The 23,734-nt window shown below is 40.9% G+C and overlaps 1 protein-coding gene across 13 annotated transcripts in view; it reads right to left on the bottom strand.

Moving 5' to 3' along the window:
• The window catches only part of mical3b (microtubule associated monooxygenase, calponin and LIM domain containing 3b), a 39,323-nt gene extending 26,192 nt beyond the window's left edge, over nucleotides 1–13,131 (bottom strand). For 2 of the 13 annotated variants that reach the window (XM_053688080.1, XM_053688081.1), the window contains exons 1-9: nucleotides 12,570–12,872; nucleotides 8,755–9,047; nucleotides 8,380–8,587; nucleotides 6,461–6,577; nucleotides 4,879–4,980; nucleotides 2,855–3,010; nucleotides 1,173–1,273; nucleotides 811–1,068; nucleotides 45–160 (exon numbers count right to left, since the gene is read on the bottom strand). In XM_053688080.1, coding sequence (XP_053544055.1) covers nucleotides 45–160; nucleotides 811–1,068; nucleotides 1,173–1,273; nucleotides 2,855–3,010; nucleotides 4,879–4,980; nucleotides 6,461–6,577; nucleotides 8,380–8,587; nucleotides 8,755–9,021 — 1,325 coding nt within the window. In that variant the 5' untranslated portion in view covers nucleotides 9,022–9,047; nucleotides 12,570–12,872. Of the gene's footprint in view, nucleotides 1–44; nucleotides 161–810; nucleotides 1,069–1,172; nucleotides 1,274–2,854; nucleotides 3,011–4,878; nucleotides 4,981–6,460; nucleotides 6,578–8,379; nucleotides 8,588–8,754; nucleotides 9,048–12,569 lie in introns of all 13 variants that reach the window. The other 11 variants (XR_008398356.1, XR_008398355.1, XR_008398354.1 and 8 more) reach the window with 11 other exon arrangements.
• Between the last annotated feature and the right edge of the window lie 10,603 nt (nucleotides 13,132–23,734).

Below are 23,734 nucleotides of genomic sequence, written 5' to 3'. Positions count from 1 at the left end.
ACAGTGCACCTGTTAAAGCATTCAGGCAGATTAAAAACTCGAACCTCTCAGCCAACACGTCTAAAGGTTCAAGCCTCATTCCCCAACTCCGAACCATCCACGCCGTGTCCATAGCAGCCAGGAAACCACGCGCAATGCCTGTCCCCATCGGCCAGAACGGCTACGCAGAAATAAGCAGTATACACAGAGTATATATTTAGAAAACGTAGACAACGAGCAATCAAACTTGTTAAACATTGGTCTGCACTTATATAGCGCTTTTTGTTTTTAAGATTTGTGGTTCTATAAAGCGCTTTACACTGGGTCTCATTCACCCATTCACACACACACTCACACACTAATGGTAGCAGAGCTGCCATGCAAGGCGCTCACTTGCCATCGGGAGCAACTTGGGGTTTAGTGTCTTGCCCAAGGACACTTCGGCATGTGGAGTCACGTGGGAAGGGAATCGAACCGCCAACCCTACGATAAGTGGACGACCCGCTCTACCACCTCAGCCACAGCCACCCAATAAATAAATAAGTAAATAAATAAACGTACTGAACATATTTCAACATGTTTCATATTTTGGCATTAGTTCATAAAATGCACCTTCATAAACTGCTTTCCGTTGGAAAAACCATCACAAGCAGCCATTACAATCCACAGGAGTTATGATTGAGTATGTTATTGTAACCTATAACCCATAAATAAAGAGCAGTTGTTTGCAGCTGCCCTTACCTTGGGTTGCACATGTAAATATGTCATAGTTGTAGTGTTGGAGGCATGACCATAACTGAGCAGAGAGAGTGGAGTGTTTGTTTATCTCACCTCCAGCAGACTGTCTCCCACCAACGCCACCAGCAGCCGATGTCCCCTGCGCTGCCGTACGAGCGCTGCGTTTTCCGTCGCGTACATGCACGTGAAGTCGAACATAGCCACATCCGGCTGCCCGTAGTGGTTCATGGCAAAGTCGAGAGTCGGCAGCTGGTGATTGGTGGAGAAATCCGCTGCCTCCCGTGCGTACGCCAGCAATGCATTCTGGTCTACGTTGTCCCTGGAGAGCAAAACCTCTGTGTCTGCATAATCCTGAAGGAAAATAAATAGCACAGGTGTAAACATTCATGAATGCACTCCCACTCTCTCTCTCTCACACACACACACACACACACACACATTAGATGAGAACTCACATGCAGTATGACTCCTTTCTCCAGCAGACTCTGCTTCTTAGCTGTCATGACAAAGTAATGAGTGTCATCCTTATAGTAGACGATGTTCTCCAGGTCAATACCTGTGAGAGAGACATATTACTGATAACCACCCATTCTAAAGCACAGACAAACCAAATGGATAAAAATGCTTCAAAATAGTCCTGATTTTTTGAAATAGCGTACATATCTGTTAAAAATGAAACTCTCAGACAAAAGGGTTCCTCATATCTCTGGTTCTTGGCTTCCTGAAAGTGCTTACCTTGTAACTTGCTCTGTTCTAGGGTGCTACATAACAGTCCCTCCAGGATTTTGCGATCGCAGTAATGAACGCAAAATCAAGCAATCTCCACAACATTCAGAGGATCTTGCAAGTTTTCAGAATTACTGTAGATTTTCCACAGATTTGGGCCAAGACGAGTCATGTGACATCATCACAACGCACGTTCAGCTAAAGCCCACTTCAATTCACGTGCGTCGAACATGAGTACAGCTAAAAGGTCTCGTTTACCAACAAACATCACTGTGAAAGTGATGATCTCATACAATCGCAATTTCAATGTCACCAATTCGAGTAGTTTTCCGCAAAAAAATCACAAAAAAACCTCCGCGAAATCCTGAACGAACTGAAAGAAATTGTATGGGTTCCCCCAGACGGACAAACCAAAGAATGGTTAAGCGTCCCATGTGGCGTCTTATTTCTTAGAGCCTACATTTTAAAGATTATACTTTTAGACGAAAAAGTTTCAGCACAAGTTCTTAGCATGGTTAAGGATTCTTGAAAAGATTTACTTTGTAACTTGCTCTTATAGCTCTGTCGTAGGGTTCTACATAGCACCTTTATGGGTTCCCCCGGAGCGACAAACCAAAGAACACATAAGATTTCTGTGCAGCTACATAACTTTTTATGTTAAATATGTGTACTTGTTGAAGATGACACTTTTAAACAAAATGGTTCTTTGAAAGTGTTTAGTTTGCGACTTGCTCTAGTAAGGAATCCCTTCATTATAAGGTTCTACATAGAACATTTCAGGGTTTGTCCAAAAAGGTATTAGATGGCAGAATTCTCAGACATAAGGGTTTCTTGAGGGTTTTTGTATGGTTAGGTGTTCTAAACGTCCTAAAATTGTTCAAATTGTGATCATCTCTGATAGGGAAACCCTTTCTCATTGGGTGATAGATAGATCCTTTAATGGTTCCCCCAAAAATATAAACCAAAAAACACTTCAGGGTTCTACATGGCACTTTTTTTCTAAGCATGTTACAACTCTACTCTTTTAGCTAACAAAATGTTCTTGGATTCTTAATGGGGTTCTCTTTGTAACCAACCTAGAAACCCTTTGTTGGACTGTAGTATGGTTCTCCAAATAATTTTAAGGGTTCCCCCAGAAGGACAAACTAAAGCAACCTTTAAGGTCCTAGATTTAACCTTATCTACTCTTTACTTCCACTTGCACTCGCTATTATATGTAAGTAATATCGGTATAAAATTGAATGTAATAACATCAGTATAATATCGAATGTAAATCTTATAATCTTTTAAATAATAACAAGACATTTCAGTGCTGCACTTTCACAACATTTTGAATATTATAACACCAATAAATGTTAGCAGAGAATACTACTTTGTTTAATGTTATGGTAAATATTGTATTTTTCAATACCGGTGGCACTACGCAGCTCCTGGAAGAACCTCTGGTTGAAAATAAAGGCCACGCCGCTGATCTCCTCCACCTTGGCCTCTGCTGTGGTGTTACGGTTGATGAAATTTGCAGTAATGGCGATGGCCAGCTTTCCCCGGAACTCTTTCCTACGAAATCCTAATGGACAAACAGCAAGACTGAGCTTTCCCTTCATCAAATAAACAAGAGACAGCACTAAATACCAAATGGCACCAAATAGAAAAGCATAAAAAGGAAAAGGGAGCAGTATACTATGCTTAAGAGAAGTGCAGAATAAAAAAAAAAAACAAGTCCGAATTGAGGAACTGTGATTTCAACCTTGGGTTGTGAAATGCAGCTGAATGTGCGAGAAATATGTTTCGTCATACAGTCACAGATTTGTCAAGGCTGCAGACTAAACACACTTAAAAGCGTATGATGTCTGGCAGAAACCAAAGTGGATATAAGCCTTTGTACACATCCAACGTGACCACAAATATGATTAAACCCATTTCCGTCTGTATGCAATGTGACATCTTTCGAAAGACAGAAATATTCAGGTGATCCTGCCTTATGTTCTTGGTCATATTTTAGTATATATGCAGATTGTCCTCTTGAACAAAAAGGCACGTTATTGCCTGAAGAACTTCATTTACTTATGATTATGGACTGTAGGTATACAAATGTGGACCATTACGGACTGAAAATATATGATTAAAAATGTTCATGGACTGTAGGTATAAGATTATGGTCAATTACAGGGTTTGGAGCATACTATTATAGACAATTATGGATTAATTATGGATGATGGTGCAGTGTAGGTATACAATTATTGACTGTGTATAGAATGATTATGTCTATGATTATGGATGATTACAGACTGTAGGTATATGGCTGTATATTGATGTCTATTGTCTGTAAATATACAATTATAGATGAATATTGACTGTATGTATATGTTTATGGACTATAGGTATTCAATTAGGGACTGTAGACATGTTATTATGGATAGGTATACAATTAATCCTCTTTGAAACCTGCCAAGTTGTCCAGGACTGGCCGTCCCAGACCTGCATTGGAGGCATGCCAGGAAAAAAGCCTTTGCGGTCTAAAAAGAACATTAGAGCAAGACTACAGTTTGCCAATGAGCATATAGGCAAAGACCAGGGCTTTTGGAATAATGTGCCCTGGACAGACGAATCAAAGATGGAGTTGTTTGGCCACAGTAACAGCAGACATGTTTGGTGCAGACCAAAGACAGCTTTTCAGGAGAAGCACCTCATACCAACTGTGAAGCACGGTGGTGGAAATGTTATGGATTGGGGTTGCTTTGCTGCCTCAGGGACTGGACAGCTTGCATGCATTGATTCAGCTATGAATTCTGCATCATATCAAAGAGTGCTTGAAGATAATGTCAGGCCATCTATACGAAAGTTGAACCAAAAGTGGACCTTTCAACAGGATACTGACCCTAAGCACTGGGATGCACATAACTGTATATGTGAATATGGACTATTATTGACAAGAGCTATACAGCTATGGAAATATACTATATACACTATATCGTTTCTTCTATCTTTTGTTAGTAAGTTGGGGTCAGAGCACAGATCCAGCCATCAGCACTCCTGGAGCAGAGAGTTAAGGGGTTAAGGGCCTTGAAGGCTTGGAGGTGCCGGGGGCTTGAACCCGTGACACATGATTACGGACTGCTGGTATACAATTCTGGATGATTAATGACTATAAGTATATGCAATACGTTTATGGATTATTATGAACTGAACTTATGCAATTATTGACTGTAGATGGATTATCATGGACATTATGAACTGTAAGTATATGATTCTAGATGATTAATGACTACGAGTATATGTAATATGTAATTATGGATGATTATGGAATGTAGGTACACGATTATGAGCTTTAAGTATACAATTATGAACTGTACAATTTAAACAATGGCCACATGTTGTTAGTTTGTCAGCCTATATGAATAACAGCCATATGGCTAGGTAAATGCAAGTTATTACCTGGTAAGGTGTTCCTCCTGCCGTCTGCTCCAACAACCACATTGAACTGCAGTTCACTCACTGGATGTGCAGGGGGATGGACCTCAGCACTCCAGCCAATACCTGCACAGAACACAGGTCCAAGAGCCTATCAATCAGGGCTAAAGTTTATTATCTTTACAACCTCTTTTCCAGCTCTATGGTTCTATATAGCATTGTTGAGTTCCTGATGATCCACTGGTTTGTCCCTCTGGGGGAATTCTTAAGGTTTTTTAAGTAGAATCCTACAACAGAGCTCTGTTTAGAAGGCCAGACCTAGAACTATTCACTCTTTTTTAAGAATGTAGGATCAAATAGTTGCCACATCATGCTATCCCATGCTATCACAGACTTAAGTGAATGATTAAGGTCACTTTTTCCAAATGTGTTTGTGCTAAATGAGGATTAGGAACTATCTAATAAAAGCCACAATGACGAGAGTCACACAGTGAGTCAGCGACGTCAATCTGGTCCCGTGTATGTAATAATTACGCAGTAGTTGTAGCCTTTGCTTCCCTTTCTGGTGAATTGAGGAAATGTAGCTTCAACTAGAAAAGGATATAATGTACAATACATATACAGCATTACTCTTCCTCAATGACGTGCAGAAAACACTCTTCATTGCATTGCTGCATAGCTCAGTTTCAGAGGTAGTTCTGATATGTTGTTGCTTTTCAGCGTAGCACGACTTCACCACGCGGATGAAAGTGAAATGCAGTGATAGGACATGAATTATATTCCGTTCCGACATAAAATCAGCATTTAAAAAAAAAAAAAAAAATCCCCTGCTGAAGAGATCAAACAACATAAGAACAGTGCAATGAAGCTTTTGCTTTTCAGTGTGGTACGTTTTCTGTACAAATCCTTTTTCACTCTCATACTGGTTATTTACAAGTAACTTTGTAGATACTGTAGAGACACACATCAGTTGGTCTTTGGACAGGACATCTGAGAGTGAGAAGACAGCCCAAGCTAAGAGTGTGCCATGAAAGCGGAAGGACGGAGAAGACACTGGGTGATGTAAATGTAAAATCTCAGTGAATAACTGTGGAATTAAGCTTCACAACAGCTTCGTTGCATTAAATATGGTTAAGTAACCGAGCTGAGGAAACCATGTTGCACGCTGTTGCTGTGACAAACTGTATGTAGGTGGAATTGCCAATGTAATGCAATCTCACAGGGCAGGCTTCTAGCTTTTATTAGGGAGTCTGATACTTATCATCACTAACTGTGGCCAGGTAATAGCCTAATTTCACAGGAAGAGGCTAAAAGTGCAAACAACAAAGCCACATTTATGAGCCACTGCTTCCCGACATGATACAGTGAACATTTTTTAAAATGATATGTGACTATATCTCGCTCATTCGCTGATGAATGGAAGTGTGTACACACAGAAGTGTGAATAGTCAATCAAATCCAAACGTTCTGAAGCCGGTTGCCAGCTCTGTAAGCCGTGGGCATGGAATCAGAGGTCAAGATGATTTAAATATTTACTCTCCATGAACAGTACAGCTCAACTCTAAAATGGAAACGAGAACAAAACATTTATTAGCTGTGATCTTACTTTGGTGCGCTTGGTTCTCCGGAGGCTCCCTCAGACTCCTGAACTCCACATTCACATGAACCTCCACACCCAGGAGCAGAGCCACCTTCAGCAGGATGAGCTGCAGCTGACGAATACCTTTACACACAAATATGACTGTATTCAGTCTTATGCAGAGGAACAAACTGAAGTATACACTGTACTTTCGCCTTTTTCGTACTTTCTACTTTCTACTTACTCAATCGCAGTTTTCCAAAAAACATTGTAAAGAAATGGCGAAAGAGAGTGTTGTGTGCAATGTGATGCTTGCTCTACCAATTAACAATGGCCTTTAGACTTAGACCGGATTGATTACTCTATAATTTACATGTTTTTGGAAGACAGAAGGAGATTTCCTTTTCGCATCCGACTTCAAACAGTGTCCTGTGATGGACCGGCGTTACTTCCAGGGTGTATTCGATTGTTTGTAAATAAATCTAAGATTATTAAGCCTTTTTCTAGATTGTTTTTTCCTCATTTCAAGCTTAAAATTGTCTTCTTCTATTGGTCGATCATTTTGCTACATTGAAGCATTTATTTCTAGAAAGAAACAAAATTATCTGCTAATAGAATAAGAATTTTAAGCTTGAAATGTATAATGTAAATATATCTTTAAAAAACAGACTTAATGGCCTTATATTTGTTATATAATCATTTATTTCATAATGAGAAATTTTAAATAACTTTTTCTTTATTCAATTTATCTTCCGGCCGAGATAAGATATAATTATCGAAATATCGTTTGTTTGTTTTTTGCAGTGTGAACGATCTATTGAGGTTGGATTGAGCGCCTGATATTCAAAAATAATGTCTAAAAAAAAAGCACAGTGACCTGTAACATCTACTGCTACAAAAATCCATCTGTTCTCAGATCATTTTTTTATATATATATATATATATATAGTTTGCACTGAGACAGCTAGGTATTACACTGCAAACATTTAAACCTTGAATATTAGGCAGGATTATCTGACATTTCTTATAATGAGATAGATTATTAGGGCTATTTCTAGACATTTATTTAAAAAAAAAATATTCAAGCTTATGCGTCTTTCAAGAACTATATAAATGCTTGAAATGAGCAAAAGCATCTGCTAATAGAAACGGACTAGGACCTTTCACAATTGATGTAACAGACTCAGTAGACCAGTAATGATCCATGCAAAGAGTTAATTAAAACACAATCTAAAATTTAGGACATTAACCAAGGAATCGTCAAACACAGTAATGGTACTAATCATCAAAACACTGGGGCGTTCAGAAAGTAGTGAAACGAGATAGTGAAACAGCCGAGACACAGATATGGCAATCTAGTGAACAGGAAACTTCACAATGCAAGTTTGAAAACCACATGCTAATATAGAACAGAACCAGGGAGTAAACAGGAATATAGATAGATAGATAGATAGATAGATAGATAGATAGATAGATAGATAGATAGACGTAGATAAACCTATCTATATGCGAGATATTTTTCTAAGATATAATTTATTATGGTGACTTTTATATATTGTCAGCTGTATCTAGCTGGTTATTGTGGAATGATTAGCAATGTAGTGGAAGTTAAAGTTTACTCACGTTCCTCATCAAAAGGCTGCTAATTTGCTGTTAGAGACCAAACTGAATTTCAGGTGCAGACTTTCATATTTTTGATTTCGTCTGTGACGTTGTTATGCACTTTTACCTTCGTACTTTGAGTAAATGCACGAGTTTGTACTTTAACATGAGTGAAATGATTGTGGCTTTACTTTAAGAGTTTGCATTTTTACTTGTGTAGGGAATCTGTGCTTTATGCGATTGTATCACATCAGCTCACAGTGAAACAAACACACCCACACACAGATAAAAACACACAGTCAGTAATAATGGAACAACAGATAGTGTTCATAGGCTTCACTCACTAATATGATCGATGGCCCCTGCACAGAACTTTCCATAGAGCTTCTTGGCTCCGAGGCCACGCAGATCCTGGATGGTACACGGCCACAGATGGAGGACGTTGTTCCGGGAGAAAGTGTCCCTCTTTTCCACCAGCACCACCCTCGCACCCAGAAAACTCAACTCGATAGCCGTGCGAAGCCCACACGGTCCTGCGCCTATTATCAGACACTAACAATCACAGAAAACACACATCTCTAATCCACACACACACACATAAAGCACACTGACTCTACACATTAATGTTATCTTTGCTTATGTGAATTTTACATAACATCATAATTTTACAACTTTTCTTTAAACATTTTGTCCAGTTTAGTGTGTGCGTGGTTGTTTACTGTAGTGTTAGAACAAGCATGGCCTCTCTGGTACTCTTTCTGGCTGGCTCGTTTGTCCAGCTTGGCCCACAGAGCTTTGGCTCTCCAGTAGTGCAGTCTGGACCTCAGGGTCTTGTAGAAGAGTGGATTGTCTCCTGGCTGCAGGTGGAGCTCAGAGCAGAGCTCCTGAAACGCCCGCAGGGTCTCCCTGCACGTCGACGCCTGCACAAATCTGTCAAAGAAGGTGTAGGGGCTGCACCCCTCCCCCACCACCTGCCCATCACCCATCTCATCCCAACGTGATCCCAACACACCTGAGGGAGAGAGAAAAAAGACAGAGGGGAAGTGTGGAGGTAGTGAGAGAGGCCTATAGACGGCTGTACTGGGGACAGATTCATTAATGTAAGGGCGAGTTTGTTACTCTGTGATAAAATTAGGGGTGAAGTACATCTTGCTATAATTTCACAACCAATGCGTAGGCAAGGTTACAGTAGCTGAAAGCACAGGTAAGGAATAACACACATGAGGGTATTCTGCAATAGGAAAATAATCAGTGACGTAATGGTGAGTCACAACTCTGAAGTTGATTACTTTCCTATAACAGCACATCCTAAAGTATATACCACAGCATTTCCCACCTGTTACAAATTTAAATTTATTAAAGAACACATCATAATTTTTATCAGTTTATAGTTACATTTAATGTACACAATACAACCGAGTTCCTGTTTATCATTTATGTTATAGCAGAGGCTACACAGGGTCGCAGGGAACGTGGAGCCTATCCCAGGGGACTCTGGGGACAAGGAGGGGGACACCCTGGATGGGGTGACAACTCATTGCAGGGTACAATCGGACACACACTCACACATCCATTCAGGCACTTCGGACAATTTAGAGACGCCAATCAGCTTACAACGCATGTTTTTGGACTGGGGGAGGAAACCGGAGTACCCGGAGGAAACCCCCGAAGCACAGGGAGAAGATGCAAACTCTGTGCACGCAGGGCGGTGGTGGGAATCCAACCCCTAACCCTGGAGGTGCGAGGCTAACCACTAAACCCCCGTGCTCCCCGTCCGAGATCCTCATTAGCGTGAAATCTCAAGAACGAATGTTTGGATGCTTGTTGGATTTATTTGGAATTCTGATTGAAACCAGCAGATGAACCGATTCAATTTTGGAATTGATCCAAACAGGTTACAGCAAGGTCAAATGCCTGAAAGTTTTTCTTCCTTCATGGTTGTCATACAGAAGTGAACTCAAGTCCCCTTTTCTGTCTTCTAAGATTTTTGGTCTGTCCATCAGTCTGTCTGTCCGACAGGAGGAAATTCTTATTAGTGCAATATCTCAAATACACACTAACCGTCCTATTCAAAGCATATGATTGGTCAGGAAACGGTTTTACTTCATCTGAACATTGTGTTTACTCTTCTGAGGATCAGCAGTTTCTTCTCCTGAAATGGTTCATCTTTACACGTACGTATGCTAGTCAGCATAAAACACTCATCATAAACCGGCCATGTCACTCTCGAAATGAGATGTGGATAAAATTTGATAAAATTAGGTTTAATCTTTAACCATTCGTAAATGTATGAATATGGAATTTGTAGGTAAGGAATAACACAGACATACAGTACACACAGACATGCACAGACACACACAGACACACACACACAGATATACACAGATACAGACACAGAAACAGGGACAGGCATACAGTACACACAGACATGCACAGACACACACACACACAGATATACACAGATACACACACAGAAACAGGGACAGGCATACAGTACACACAGACATGCACAGACACACACACACAGATATACACATATACACAGATACAGACACAGAAACGGGGACAGACATACAGTAGACAGAGACATTGGTAGACAAACACAGATAGAAACAGACAAATATAGACATACACAGACACACACACACAGACATGCACAGACACGCACAGACACGGACACACACAGACATGCATAAACACGCACAGACACAAACACAGACAGAAACAGACAAATATAGACATACACAGACACACACAGACATGCATAGACACCCACAGACACAGACATACACAGACACAGATACACGTAGACACAGTCACACACAGATACGTACTCACAGTTACAGACACAGATATAGACATACACAGATCCGGCCCACACACACACTCAGATACAGACACACACACAGATACATACACACACAGATACAGACACAGACACGCACAGATACAGACACAGACACACACACACACACACACACACACACACACACACACACACACACACACACACACACAGACACACACACAGATACATACAAACACAGATACAGACACAGACATGCACAGATACAGATACAGACACAGACACACACAGATACATACACACACAGATACAGACACAGACACGCACAGATACAGATACAGACACACACAGATACAGACACAGATACAGACACACAGATACAGAAACACATACACAGACACAAACAGATAGTCACAGACACACATACATACAGATACAGACACACAGACACAGACACACACACAGATACAGACACACACACAGATACAGACACGCACAGATACAGACACAGACACACACACACAGATACAGACACAGACAGAGACACAGACACACACAGACAGACACAGACACACACACACAGATACAGACACAGACATACACACAGATACAGACACAGACAGACACAGACACACACACACACACACACACACACAGATACAGACACAGACACATACACAGATACATACACACACAGATGCAGACACAGATACAGACACACACAGACACACACACATACACAGATACAGACACACACACAGATACAGACACAGACAGACACAGACACACACACACACACACACACACACACACACACAGATACAGACAGAGACACATACACAGATACATACACACATACACAGAGAAACACCTAGAAACAGGGACAGACATACACTACACAGAGACACAGAAAGACATACACAAATACACACAGAGACACACTGCCTCTCTCTCTCACACACTCACACACACACACTCACACACACACACACACACACACACACACACACACACACACACTTTGAGAGCTTTGAGCTGGGATTACCTGAATGGACCTGACCAGAGGTTAAAGCTACAGTCTGTCCTGAGTGTCTAAACCTAAAAATACTGCAGTGTGCAGAAACATGCACATCACAGCAAAGTCAGTGCGCTTCATGAATGATTAATAATCTGAATTCTTAGTTAATCTGTCACTCCACTGATTATCCACCTGCCTCGTCTTAGTCAAGTGTGTGTGACTGACAGCGTGCTGGATTTAAAGCAGTGCTGCAGAATGGATCAATATCTCATCTTGCTGAGATCTCCATGGACTAGACACTACTCAAATGATGAGTGTACACACACACTCACACACACACACATACACACACACACACAGAGCTCATGTTAATACAGCATGTATGGATGCTCACAGACCCAAAACCACATCATTACCTCATCTGAAGTCTTCTGCAGAAGCAGGTTGTGTCTGTTACATATTCAGCCATGACATATTTAGAGCACTGCTGTCTCCTGATATAACACAGATCCACGAAGAACCTCGTTTAAAACTCATCAGCTCTCAACGTGAGCAAAAACACCACACAGGACCACTCACGCACACACACACACACACACACACACACACACACACGTCCCATACACACACACTGTACATACATGGCACACATATACTCTATGATCACACCAAAACAGAGATGATTCTATCAGATTATAAAGAATACTCACAGTGCCGGGTCACTGCAGCACACACATGCTGCTGACATCCGATCTCATTCTCCTTCGCTCCGTCTTACTTTCTGTCTCACTCCTTCACTTCTGTCTTACTTTCTGTCTCACTCCCTCTGGCACGTTGCCAGATTTATTTCACCGCTATTGCAGCTCCATTTCCTTCAAGACCATCCGAGAGAGAGCTGCAGTGCAGAAACTGGGACTGCTCCGTCACTGCCTCACACACACACACACACACACACACACACACAGCGGCTCTGTCCTCTTTCTCTCTCCCTGGCAAGGTCAGAGAAGGATCTACCAGGCACTTACTGACTCCTACACAACCGGCACCTGCTGACTCCAGCGTCACACACACACACACACACGCACACACACACACACTCAGTACGTTTACATGGACAATAATAATCCGATATTGACCAGATTAAGACAATACTCTGATTAAGAAACTAGAGGCAGTACATAAACACTTCAGGAACACCACTTCCAACCACCTCACCTGTACTGTACTGCAACGGGCCTTGATCTGCGATATAAAGACGCGTTCTTTCCTGACACGAACGACACACTCACGAAATGCTAGTTATCATATCAGATCACCTTTATTGATCTGATGTTGATCCGATAGTTTGTAACCAACAGAATTTAACTAAAAAAAAAAAAAAACTTAAATATTTTTAAGAAGAAAAAGAAAAAAACTTGCCAGTGTGCACACCCCTTAACTAATACTTAGTTAAAGCACCTTTTGCTTGTGATACAGCACTCAGCTTTTTTTGTGTAAGAGTCTACCAATTTAGCACATCTTGATTTGGCGATTTTATTCTGTTCTTCCTTGCATAAATGCTCCCGATAGATCAAATTGTGAGGGGATGGATATGGGCTAGATCTGGGCTCTGACTGGGCCATTCCGAAAAAAAATGTTATCTTCTTCTGAAGCCATTCCTTTGATAACTTGGATTTGTGCTTTGGGTTGTTATTGTGCTTCATCTTCAATTGTCTAACTTTATTATTTCTTTCATGTAGCAAGCCTCAGCTTCAATGCAGTGGACAGCGAGAAGTGTCTTTTTTTGAGGCTGGACTGTTGGTTTGGTGAAGGACCAGCCAGCAGTTTCGGTGGATGAGGAAGAAGAGCTTGAAGGAATTGGATACTGGCACCGCCCATGTATGTTGTATATCTTTTATTGCTATAATGTTTGACGTAGGCCTTCAAACTAAATCCTAAATGCATCAAATAATTGTGTCAAATAATCTCTACTTAAAGTTCATAATATGCTACAATTGATTTCCTTCATACAGAATGCCTCATTTGCAACACAGTGTACGGTGAGGATGACCCTTTCGCATGCTATTTGTGTGGCTGTCCTGGAAGCTCATTGTCGTCTTCCAGCAGCTGTGGAGCTTCTGGAAGATCATCGCCGTCTCAGAATGAGGATTCTGAAGAGGAGGTTGACTCTGATATGATAGGAGCTGGTGATGCGAACTCTATCCCTGATAAACCCAGCAATAGGGATAGAGAATTATGTTCCTCTAGCACCTTCTCAATTCAGCATGGTAGCACCCGCAGGAACACTGGTACAACAAATCTTATCCACAATCGACACTGGGAGAGTGACTATGAGGATGAGGTAGGAGCCAGCAGCAGCAGCAAACAGGTTGCAAAAAAACCTAAGGTTGACTCTTCAGATTTGGCCTCTCATATCAGCAAGCCAGTGCTAGTGGGAAGAGAGGGGTAATAAAGGCAGGTAAGTCTAACTCTCCACTCAAGAACTGCAAGGGACACCAGGACAGTGATTTTGAGGATGAAGAGGTAGCCAACAGAAGCCAACAGCCTGCAAAAAAAACCTAAGGTTGGCTCTTCAGATTTGGCTAGTGGGAAGAGTGTGGTAACAAATCTTAAGGCAGGTGTGTCTAAAGTAGAAAATATGTTAAACGTTTTACACATATGCTAAGAACAGCGTATAGTACGCGTGACGCAAGTTTCGTCATCAGCAAAGTACACACGTACCGTACGTACCAGCAATCGGTTATCTGTGCCGATTAATTTCGAAAAACCGATCAATTGGTCATCCTTCTTTGCAGGACACCACAAGGGCATGCACAGAAATGCTGCACAGATAGCCAATCCCGAGCTCACGATCGAACTTGGACCCTGTAGTTGTGAGGCAGCATCTACGCCACTAGGAATACAAAAATTAGTGAGCATGTTGTCTATGCAAAAATGAATGTAATCAGTATGTTTACATGGACAAGAATAATCTGATATTAACCCAATTAAGACAATACTCTGAATAAGAAACTAGCATGTAAACAGCGATTATTGAGTACCTTAATCCGGCTAAAGTCATACTCGAAGTAAACACAAATCGAATTAAGACGTGTGGAATATTCATGTTCTATTTAATTTCTACTGACTGCCAGAGGCGGTGCTTTTAGCACCTGGATGTCCATCATGTGTACGTACAGGTCAAGTGTTTATATCAACAAAGTCACCTGTGACCCTTGTGACGTGTACCTTTTGCCCCGGTACTAAAGGCACGTTCACCCCGGAAATGACCTCTTGTTATCTTCTCATGTTGGTAAGCAGGTTTCAGGAGTTCAGGCACTGCTGGTAGACTTGTAACATGAAGTAGGGTTGGAGCTACCAACTTTCGTATTCCAAAGACTGCAGTTAGCCTTTTTTGTGATTATTTAACTTCATTGTCGGTAGGACAGCCTACACAACGCCCATGATTGGGGTTGATTGAAACGGGTGATTGCTTTCGTCCCCGTGATTTAGTTTGTGAATTTATTTAATTATTGGCTACAGTGTGAGCGTGTTCGCTCTTAACTGCACCATATTGCATCACAGTGGATAGTTATCATAGAGGGATCATTTCGCAATATTGCTATTGTTTAATTCTCATAATTGACTCGTTGTAGTACAAGAGGCTACACAACGCATCCTGAAGGGGGTGATCAAAACAGGTGATTGTTTTTTGTCCCTGTGATTTAGTTTGTGGAACCCTGCAGGAGAGCCCTCCATGCTCTCCCTGTTATTCCTGGGGAACTGTTTGGCCAGGCTGCACAGCAAGCCCTGAAGCGCAGCCTACAGATTACACAGGCCAGACAACTGTTTGCTAGTCTACGTCATGAACACCCCGCTAGACAGAGACCCTCTAGGGCAACAAATACAGTTCAGTACATACCACAGGGGATTTCCCAGTCGAGAGCACAATGCCCAGAAAGGTTTCATCAGCCAACCCCCACCCAGCCCCCTTGCTTGGCACAGCGAGGCCAGACTTCAGGCCGTCGCCCCTCCAGAAATTATAAGGGGCGAACTAGTAGACAATGACTATACCGCTCACCATCCTGTAGCTCAGGTGCTGGGAAGCGCTTACGTCAGACCCCTGGGTAGTATCAACCCTGTCACAGGGCTACAACATTCAATTCAGACGTCGACCACCGAGGTTCCAGGGAGTCAAATTCACCTTAGTCAAGGGCCCAAACAAGGCTCTGGCCCTATGCCAGGAGGTCTGGGTTCTCCTGAAGAAGGCTGCCATTGAGCAAAGAAAGTTGGCGGATTTTGCCCCATACTGGATTTAAGACCTCTGAACACACACCTCAAGGATTTCAAGATCCAAATGCTATGTACAGTGTGCATGCTGCAAGGCATCAGGCAGAACGATTGGTTTACAATCATCGACCTGAAAGACGCATATTTTCATGCTCCAATCGTGCCCCAGCACAGGCAATTTCTCCGTTTCGCCTCCGAGGGAAGGGCTTACCAGTTTTGTGTGCTTCTGTTCGAGATTTCACTGGTGCCTTCACCACGTGTGTAGCAGCGGCACGGTCTCCATTACAGGCCAGGGGGATTCAAATTTTCCCGTACCTGGATGACGTACCTGGTTGATCTGTTCCCAGTCAAGGGTATATGCCCTCAGAGAATCAGCATTGCTGGTCTCCCATGTTACCAAGCTAGGGCTTACAGTGAATTTTGGAAAGAGCTCTCTGATGCCCAGTCAGTGAAGCCTGTTTATTGGCATCCAGTTGGACTCACGGTTGATGATGGCAACCCCCTCTAAACGGCGAGTCAACAACATCCTCCAGCTCATCAGTCACTTCAGTAGAGGCAGGGCTCTGGTCCTCAAGGCATTTCTGTCAGGCAGGGCCCTCGCTTGTTTCTCAGTATGCTAAATTGCAGAAAAACGATCCCGACCTGGACCCTGCCCCACCGCGATGCCTACAGCCAGTAAGGAGTGAGGAACCTGCACTTTCAGAGGCACCCCCTCACAATGAAGTGGCCCAGCCTATGCCACTCTATCCGAACATGTCAGAACTGAGCCACAAACCCCCACTGAAATATGCTCCGGCCGTCCTATTTTCACCAGTGGCGTTACACACGAGATCCCAAGTGCAGGGACCAACAACATTACTGCCTGAGGGCTTCAGACCAACAAAATCAGACAGAGAAGGGACAGTGCACGCCATGGTAAATGCCCCAATGCTAGAAGTGGCCGGAGAAGGAGGCCCTATGCTAGTTCACAGACCCTGGACACTGGAAGACATCAGTATCAGCATGATGCATCTGCTGGCGCTCCGCAAAGTAGGAGGAAGAAAGTTTGGGGATGAACTTCAGATATTCTGCAGAGAATTCAGACCCACCACTCATGAACTATGACGACTACTCATGTCGAAACTTGGCACAGACTGGGTCAAGGTTTCACGTGAATTCACGTGAATTCACGTGAAATGGATAACATTTATCGAATGGTTAAATATCAAATGGTTTTCAGTTGTAGTAGCTAAAGCGTTTTTTCAGTATATCTCTTGATAAAGACAATCAGTTTTGGTTTGCATTCATATTTGACGGACGTCCTGACACCGTCACTCGCTTGGGTTAGGGGTATTTTGAGTCACTAACGATACACAATCAAATGCTAAAAACTGAAACTGACACCATTGAATTGTTGCAGCATCTTACCAAAGAAGGCCACAAAGCCAGTCTCTCCAAATTACAGTATGTACAAGAAGTGAGATTTCTAGGGCATGACATTTCTGCAAAGGGAAAGAAAGTCTCAGCTGACAGAGTATCTGCAATCCAGAAGATTCCCAAGCCCCTGAAAGAAACAAGTTCTCTCTCTCTGAGGTATGTGTTCATATTGCAGAACTTTCATTCTAAGCTATTACAGTCTAGAAGCACCACTCAGAGAGATGGCATATGCGACAGGTTGGACAGCTCATTCTCAGGTAAGTTGGATCTAGTCACTGCAGTGTTTCCCCCATGAGTATGTGCAGTAGCAGCAGCTGAGAAAGCTGTTGTGTCATCCAGAGACCTTGTAGGTTACTCAGAATTGACCCTTCTGGTTCCACATGAAGTGTCATTACTCATGCTTGAACCTCACACCTGTCCACCCATCAGTGCTTGCACTATAACACAGTTCTATTAGATATGCCGAATGTCACTACAAAACGATATACTGTCCTTAACTCTGCTACTCTTTTTCGATCAGAGGGAGACGGGGAACCACATGACTGTGTTGCACTAACTAACGAACTCTGCTCCCCTAGAGTGGACCTGAAGGATGTTCCATTGGAAAAACAAGATTTGATCCTTTTGTGCTTGGGTCAGCGTCACGTGACCCAGAGACAGGTAAAAATCGAGTGGGCTATGCAGTAGTAACTGCACCTCGTCACGCAGACACATAATGGTTATTCTATCATTGAACACATGCGGTCTGCAATACGCAACCCTCCACAGACTAGCGAGACGGGGTTTGAGTGGCTGAACTCAGTACTCGGGGGATGGGGCTCGTGCATATTAACAGTCTGTCTACCAATAGGTGCAATAATTCTTCTTGTCTTGCTCATTTTGCCTTGTATTGTTTCTCTCGTTCTGAGCAGTCTCTCACGCTCGTTGAAATCACTAATGACCAAACGTTGATGTTGACAAAGACTGATTATGATCCCTATGATGGGAAACCTGACTTGTATCCTAAACCAGACTGGGCACTAGATCCTCCCAGTGACACTGAAGATGACGACCCATTGACATCCATTTCACGTCTATTGCAAACATGCATTTGACCATGACGACTCATTTCACCCTAAATGAGCTTGACTACGGGATACTTTATATCCGCCTTAGCGCCTTCATTATGTCTGTTTTATGATGAAGTCAGTTGAACCGTGAAAGGATTCTGAAGTTCTGATGTATTCACAGCATAGTAATTTCTCTGTTAATTTTACTTATCTTATTTTGTAATGATAAAAGGGGGAAATGTGTGGGAACTGATAAATTTTCAATTTTTAATAGTTTTGTTCTTGTTCTGTTTATGTTCATCTGAGGATAACGCATAAGAAGGCCATGTCATGTCACTTAAATCAGTACAGAATTCAGAGCACTCTCATTATTCTATCCTGCATTAACCATCCTTCTGTAATAAACCATTTTTCACCTCAGAGGACGAGTCTGCGAGTGTTGTATAATTTCTACGACAGTTTACATGGACAACAATAATCTAATACTATAACACCATATGGCAGGTAAGTACGCAGTTTCGGACGCAGCCATGCTCTCGTTTGCCATCAAACGGTTGAGCACTGCCGTGTGTGTACGTGTGAAAATGCGGTGAAACACGATGTTAATAGTGTGATTAAGGTTTGTACATGTCTATAGTGCACTTCGATAATGTGACTAAAACAGGAATACTCCACATGTCTAAATTCGATTTGTGTTTACTTTGAGTATGACTTTACTCGGATTTACTCATCAATAATCGCTGTTTACATGCTAGCTTCTTAATCAGAGTATTGTCTTAATCGGGTTAATATCAGAATATTGTTGTCCATGTAAACGTGCTGAGTGATTATTTATTAGCTTAATCCAACTAAAGTTATACTCTGGAGGAACGTCGGACGGCGTGGCGTGGTGACGTAATGACGTGTGCCATTAATCGATCTATGTTCTATAACATGTAAAACGGGAACATGAAAGGAGTAGTCTAAAAGCAACTCATGTAAACACCTTAATCAGAATATTATCTTACTCAGAATAAGGTCAATAATTAGATTACTGCTGTCCATGTAAACATAGTCACTGACATAATTATTAATGGAGTGATTTAATGATATGCCTACACCTATATTTAACTCTAATCTTGAACTCAGTAAAATGAAATCTTTTGGCTTATTAAAATAGTTAAAAAAATTTTTTATGAAAGCTGAATTTTTTTGTAAACAAACAAACTAAATAGTTTTTCCAACAAAATGTCGCACAAGGTCAAAACTGTCATCCTTATAGAGACTTTTGGTCCTCACCCGACACACACTGCTTTTATTCTCATCTTCTTTTGTCAATAAAACATGTTTCAGATTTCATAAATAATTTTTTATCTCATGAATAATAGCACGCAGTGACTGTGTGTTGCATTGTGTGAAACTGGGTTAGAGATGTCGACTTAGACATGGTGTACATTCTAATCCCCTCATTACACCTGCAATGAGACTGTGATGAGATAAGATGTAATAAGATTATCAGAGAGCACTTTGAGGTGGAGGGAGAGAGAGAAAGAGAGAGAGAGAAAGAGAACACGAGAGAATCAGGTCTTAAAGCAGGTTGCAGCTGAATAAAGTTGTTAGTGTGTCTTTAAAAAGCAGTGTGATGTCTCCATCTAGTGAAGGCTGATTTAAACTGGAAAAAATAGAGCAAGTAGAAACTTATTAAAGGCAAAACTCACTAATATTTCTCATTAGTAGATTATTCTAAAAATAATGAGTGTACTAAAACTATCTTTATATACTATTTCGAGTATTTTCAACTCCGTTAGCAGATTAGCACATTAGGTTCTTTCAAGGAATTAAATTTTTCTTAAAAAAGAATGGATTTTCTTGAAATTAATCAACTAATCAATCCTGGCCTACAGCACATTTTTTTGTGCTTAATAAAGTTAAACTGTATAAAAATAAAGACTAATTAAAGCTGCAAGCAAGATCCATGGGGGCCAACTACCCAGACTCGGTGAGCCACACATGCAAAATTTGGAGAAGGACTTTTGGACCAGTAGGTGGTGCTGTCACAAAATGTGTTGCATAGTCTCAGGACATGGTCCTGAACTTGCCTACCTGAGTTTTGTGTCAGTGCGCAAAGTCGTTGCTGAGATACAGCCTCACTTCCTGTTTAGTGGCTTTGCTGTCAGATTTGTTGGTCCATTACAGGCAAACCATTTGGAGTATTCAAAATCCTTTTGTGAGGCTTTCTCTGAAGAGGACCTTTGCCAAATTTGGTGATGATTGGATAAATTTGTAGGAGGAGTAACGAAAAAACATTTTTGACAAAATCCAAGATGGTGGAAAATCTAATTGTGTGGAAATTTTTAACTTTGGCAGCTTTTAAATGTTGGAAACGCGTTTAAAATATTATGACCATAAATGTACTTCCAAATTAGACCCAAATTAGACCTGATGGGGGCGCTAGATCATTGGCAGCACTTGGCCCAAATTTGGTCAGAATGCTCCTTAGACTATCAGCAATCAGTGTGCCAAATTTCACAACATTTTACCAGACGGTTCTATGGGCTGCCATAGGCATCTTAGCCAGAAGAACAAGAAGAACAAGAACAAGAAGAACAAGAAGAACAAGAAGAAGAAAAGATAGAATAACAATAGGGTGCCTATGCCTATCATATGCCAAATATTTCAATAGGTTAATAACTTTGCTGGAAATAAAAGCAGTTGAATGTGAGAGGACGATTCTTTTTTTTGCTGAGTATATTTCAGGTATACTACAGTATCTGGATTTAAATCCATCATGCACATACTGTATAATTATACTTAAAATCTATTTAATAAGTATTAAGATACATAGTAGTACTATTGCATTTTGAATAGTACTGTAATACTAACAATGTAACTTGCATTAAAGTATTAATATAGTCAATATGCTTTTAGTAACAAACTTAAAAAAATTACAAAAACTCAATGTACAGTGCTGCAAAAAAGTATTTGCCCCATCCTGATTTCTTGTGTATACCTCATACTAAATTGTTTCAGAAATTAAATCAAAATTTAAAACAAAGGCAATCTGAGTAAACACAAGATACAGTTTTTAAATGATCATTTTATTTATTGAAGGAAAAAAGTTATCCAAAACCTATGTGAAAATGTATTTGCCCCCATAGTTACTAATTCCCCAAATCTATGAAACTGCATTCATAATGGGGTTCAGCTGGAATAGATGCAACCACACCTGATTACTGCAAACCCTGTTCAATCAAATCATCACTTAAACAGAACTTTTACAACAGCATGAAGTTGGTTAAAAGGTCTTAGCCAGTAACACACTATGCCAAAGTTGGAAGAAATTCCAGAAATTCTGAAGAAGTAGGTGATTGAAATACATCAGTCTGGGAAGGGATAGAAAGATTTTTCAAAGGCTCTGGGACTCCAAAGAACCACAGCGAGAGCCATTATCTGCAAATGAAAAAAACTCTGCACAGTAGTGAACCTTCCCAGAAGTGGCTGACCTTCCAAAATTCCTCCAAGAGCACAGCAATGACTCATCCAGGAAGTCACAAAAGAGCCAAGGACAACAGCAAAAGACCTACAGGCCTCTGTTGCATCAATAAAGATCACTGTTCATGACTCCACTATCAGAAAGACACTGGACAAAAATGGCGTCCATGGAAGAGTGGCGAGGTGAAGACCACTGCTAACCCAGAAGAACATTAAGGTTCATCTGAATTTTGCCAAAACACACCCTGATGATCCTCAAACCTTTTAGGAGAATGTTCTATGGACTGATGAGTCGAAAGTGGAACTGTTTGGAAGACAGGGATCCCATTACATCTGGCGTAAACCAAACACAGAATTCCACAAAAAGATCATCAAACCTACAGTCAAGCATGGTGGTGGAAGTGTGATGGTGTGGGGATGCTTTGCTGCTTCAGGGCCTGGGCAACTTGCAGTAATTGAGGGGAAACATGAATTCTGCTCTGTACCAGAAAATCCTAAAGGAGAATGTCCGGTCTTCAGTCTATAAGGTGAAAGTCAAGTGCAACTGGATTATGCAGCAAGACAATGATCCAAAGTATAGAAGTAAATTCACCTCTTAGTAAAAAAAAGCTAAATAAAAGTTTTGGAGTGGCCTAGTCAAAGCCCTGACTTGAACCAATTGAGGTGCTGTGGCAGGACCTTAAACAGGCAGATCATGCTCGAAAACCTCCCCAGAACTAAAGCAGTTCTGCAGAGAAGAGTGGGCCAAAATTCCACCACAGCGCTGTGAAAGACTGATCTCCAGTTATCAGAAGTATTTGGTTGTAGTTGTTGCTGCTAAAGGTTGTTTAAGGGGACAAATATGTTTTTCGCATGGGTGATAAGTGTTGGATAATTTTTTTTCTTCTTTAATAAAATAAATGAATAAATAAATAACTATTAAAAACTACTGTGAGTTTATTGAGGACGCCTTTGTTTTATGTTGTATTTCATTTGAAGATCTAAAACAATTTAGTATGGGATATATACAAAAACAGAAAAAAAATCACTTTTCACACAGTACTTTTTCACAGCTCTGTGCATTAATGAATTCTTTTAGCCGACAAACATTAGTTCACAAAAAAGGGCAGAATACTAACATTACTTTCTTTGATATTAAAAATATGAATACACAATATTGTAGCTCGCTCTAAATTGCTCTTTGGTGTGAAACTGTGTGAAGGGTAGATGTTTTTTTTTTTTTTTTTTTTTTTAAATGTACTATAACCCATTGTTTATTTAAAGTAAAATTCATGCATTTTAGATGAATAATACATTTGTACCATGTTTTAGCACAGTACACACATTCCTCAGTATATTTATAGCATACTTACTGGTATATCTTAAATACAATCAAGCGCATTTATTTTTTGACTAGGATTAAAATATATTATTCAGTAACTACTTTATATGTTATGTACTTTTATGAAATTTATGGTGTTAGAAGCATAAGGAAAGGCTGGACCTGCTGACAGGTCCTGCAGTTTTGGGAATTAAAGTAATTAATCATTCTATTATTATTTTATAAAAGTCTAGCAATGAGAAACATTTGATGAATTTATTTATATTTTTAGTTTACTGTAAAGTATACGATATAACCTTTGCAGTGTTTGTATTAAAGATTTTTAAGGAAATACACAATTCTACACAAC

Source organism: Ictalurus punctatus, chromosome 19, assembly GCF_001660625.3.
Source record: "Ictalurus punctatus breed USDA103 chromosome 19, Coco_2.0, whole genome shotgun sequence".
Lineage (NCBI taxonomy): Eukaryota > Metazoa > Chordata > Actinopteri > Siluriformes > Ictaluridae > Ictalurus > Ictalurus punctatus.
Note: the sequence above shows the minus strand (reverse complement) of the source record. Positions and strands in the feature narration are given on the sequence as shown.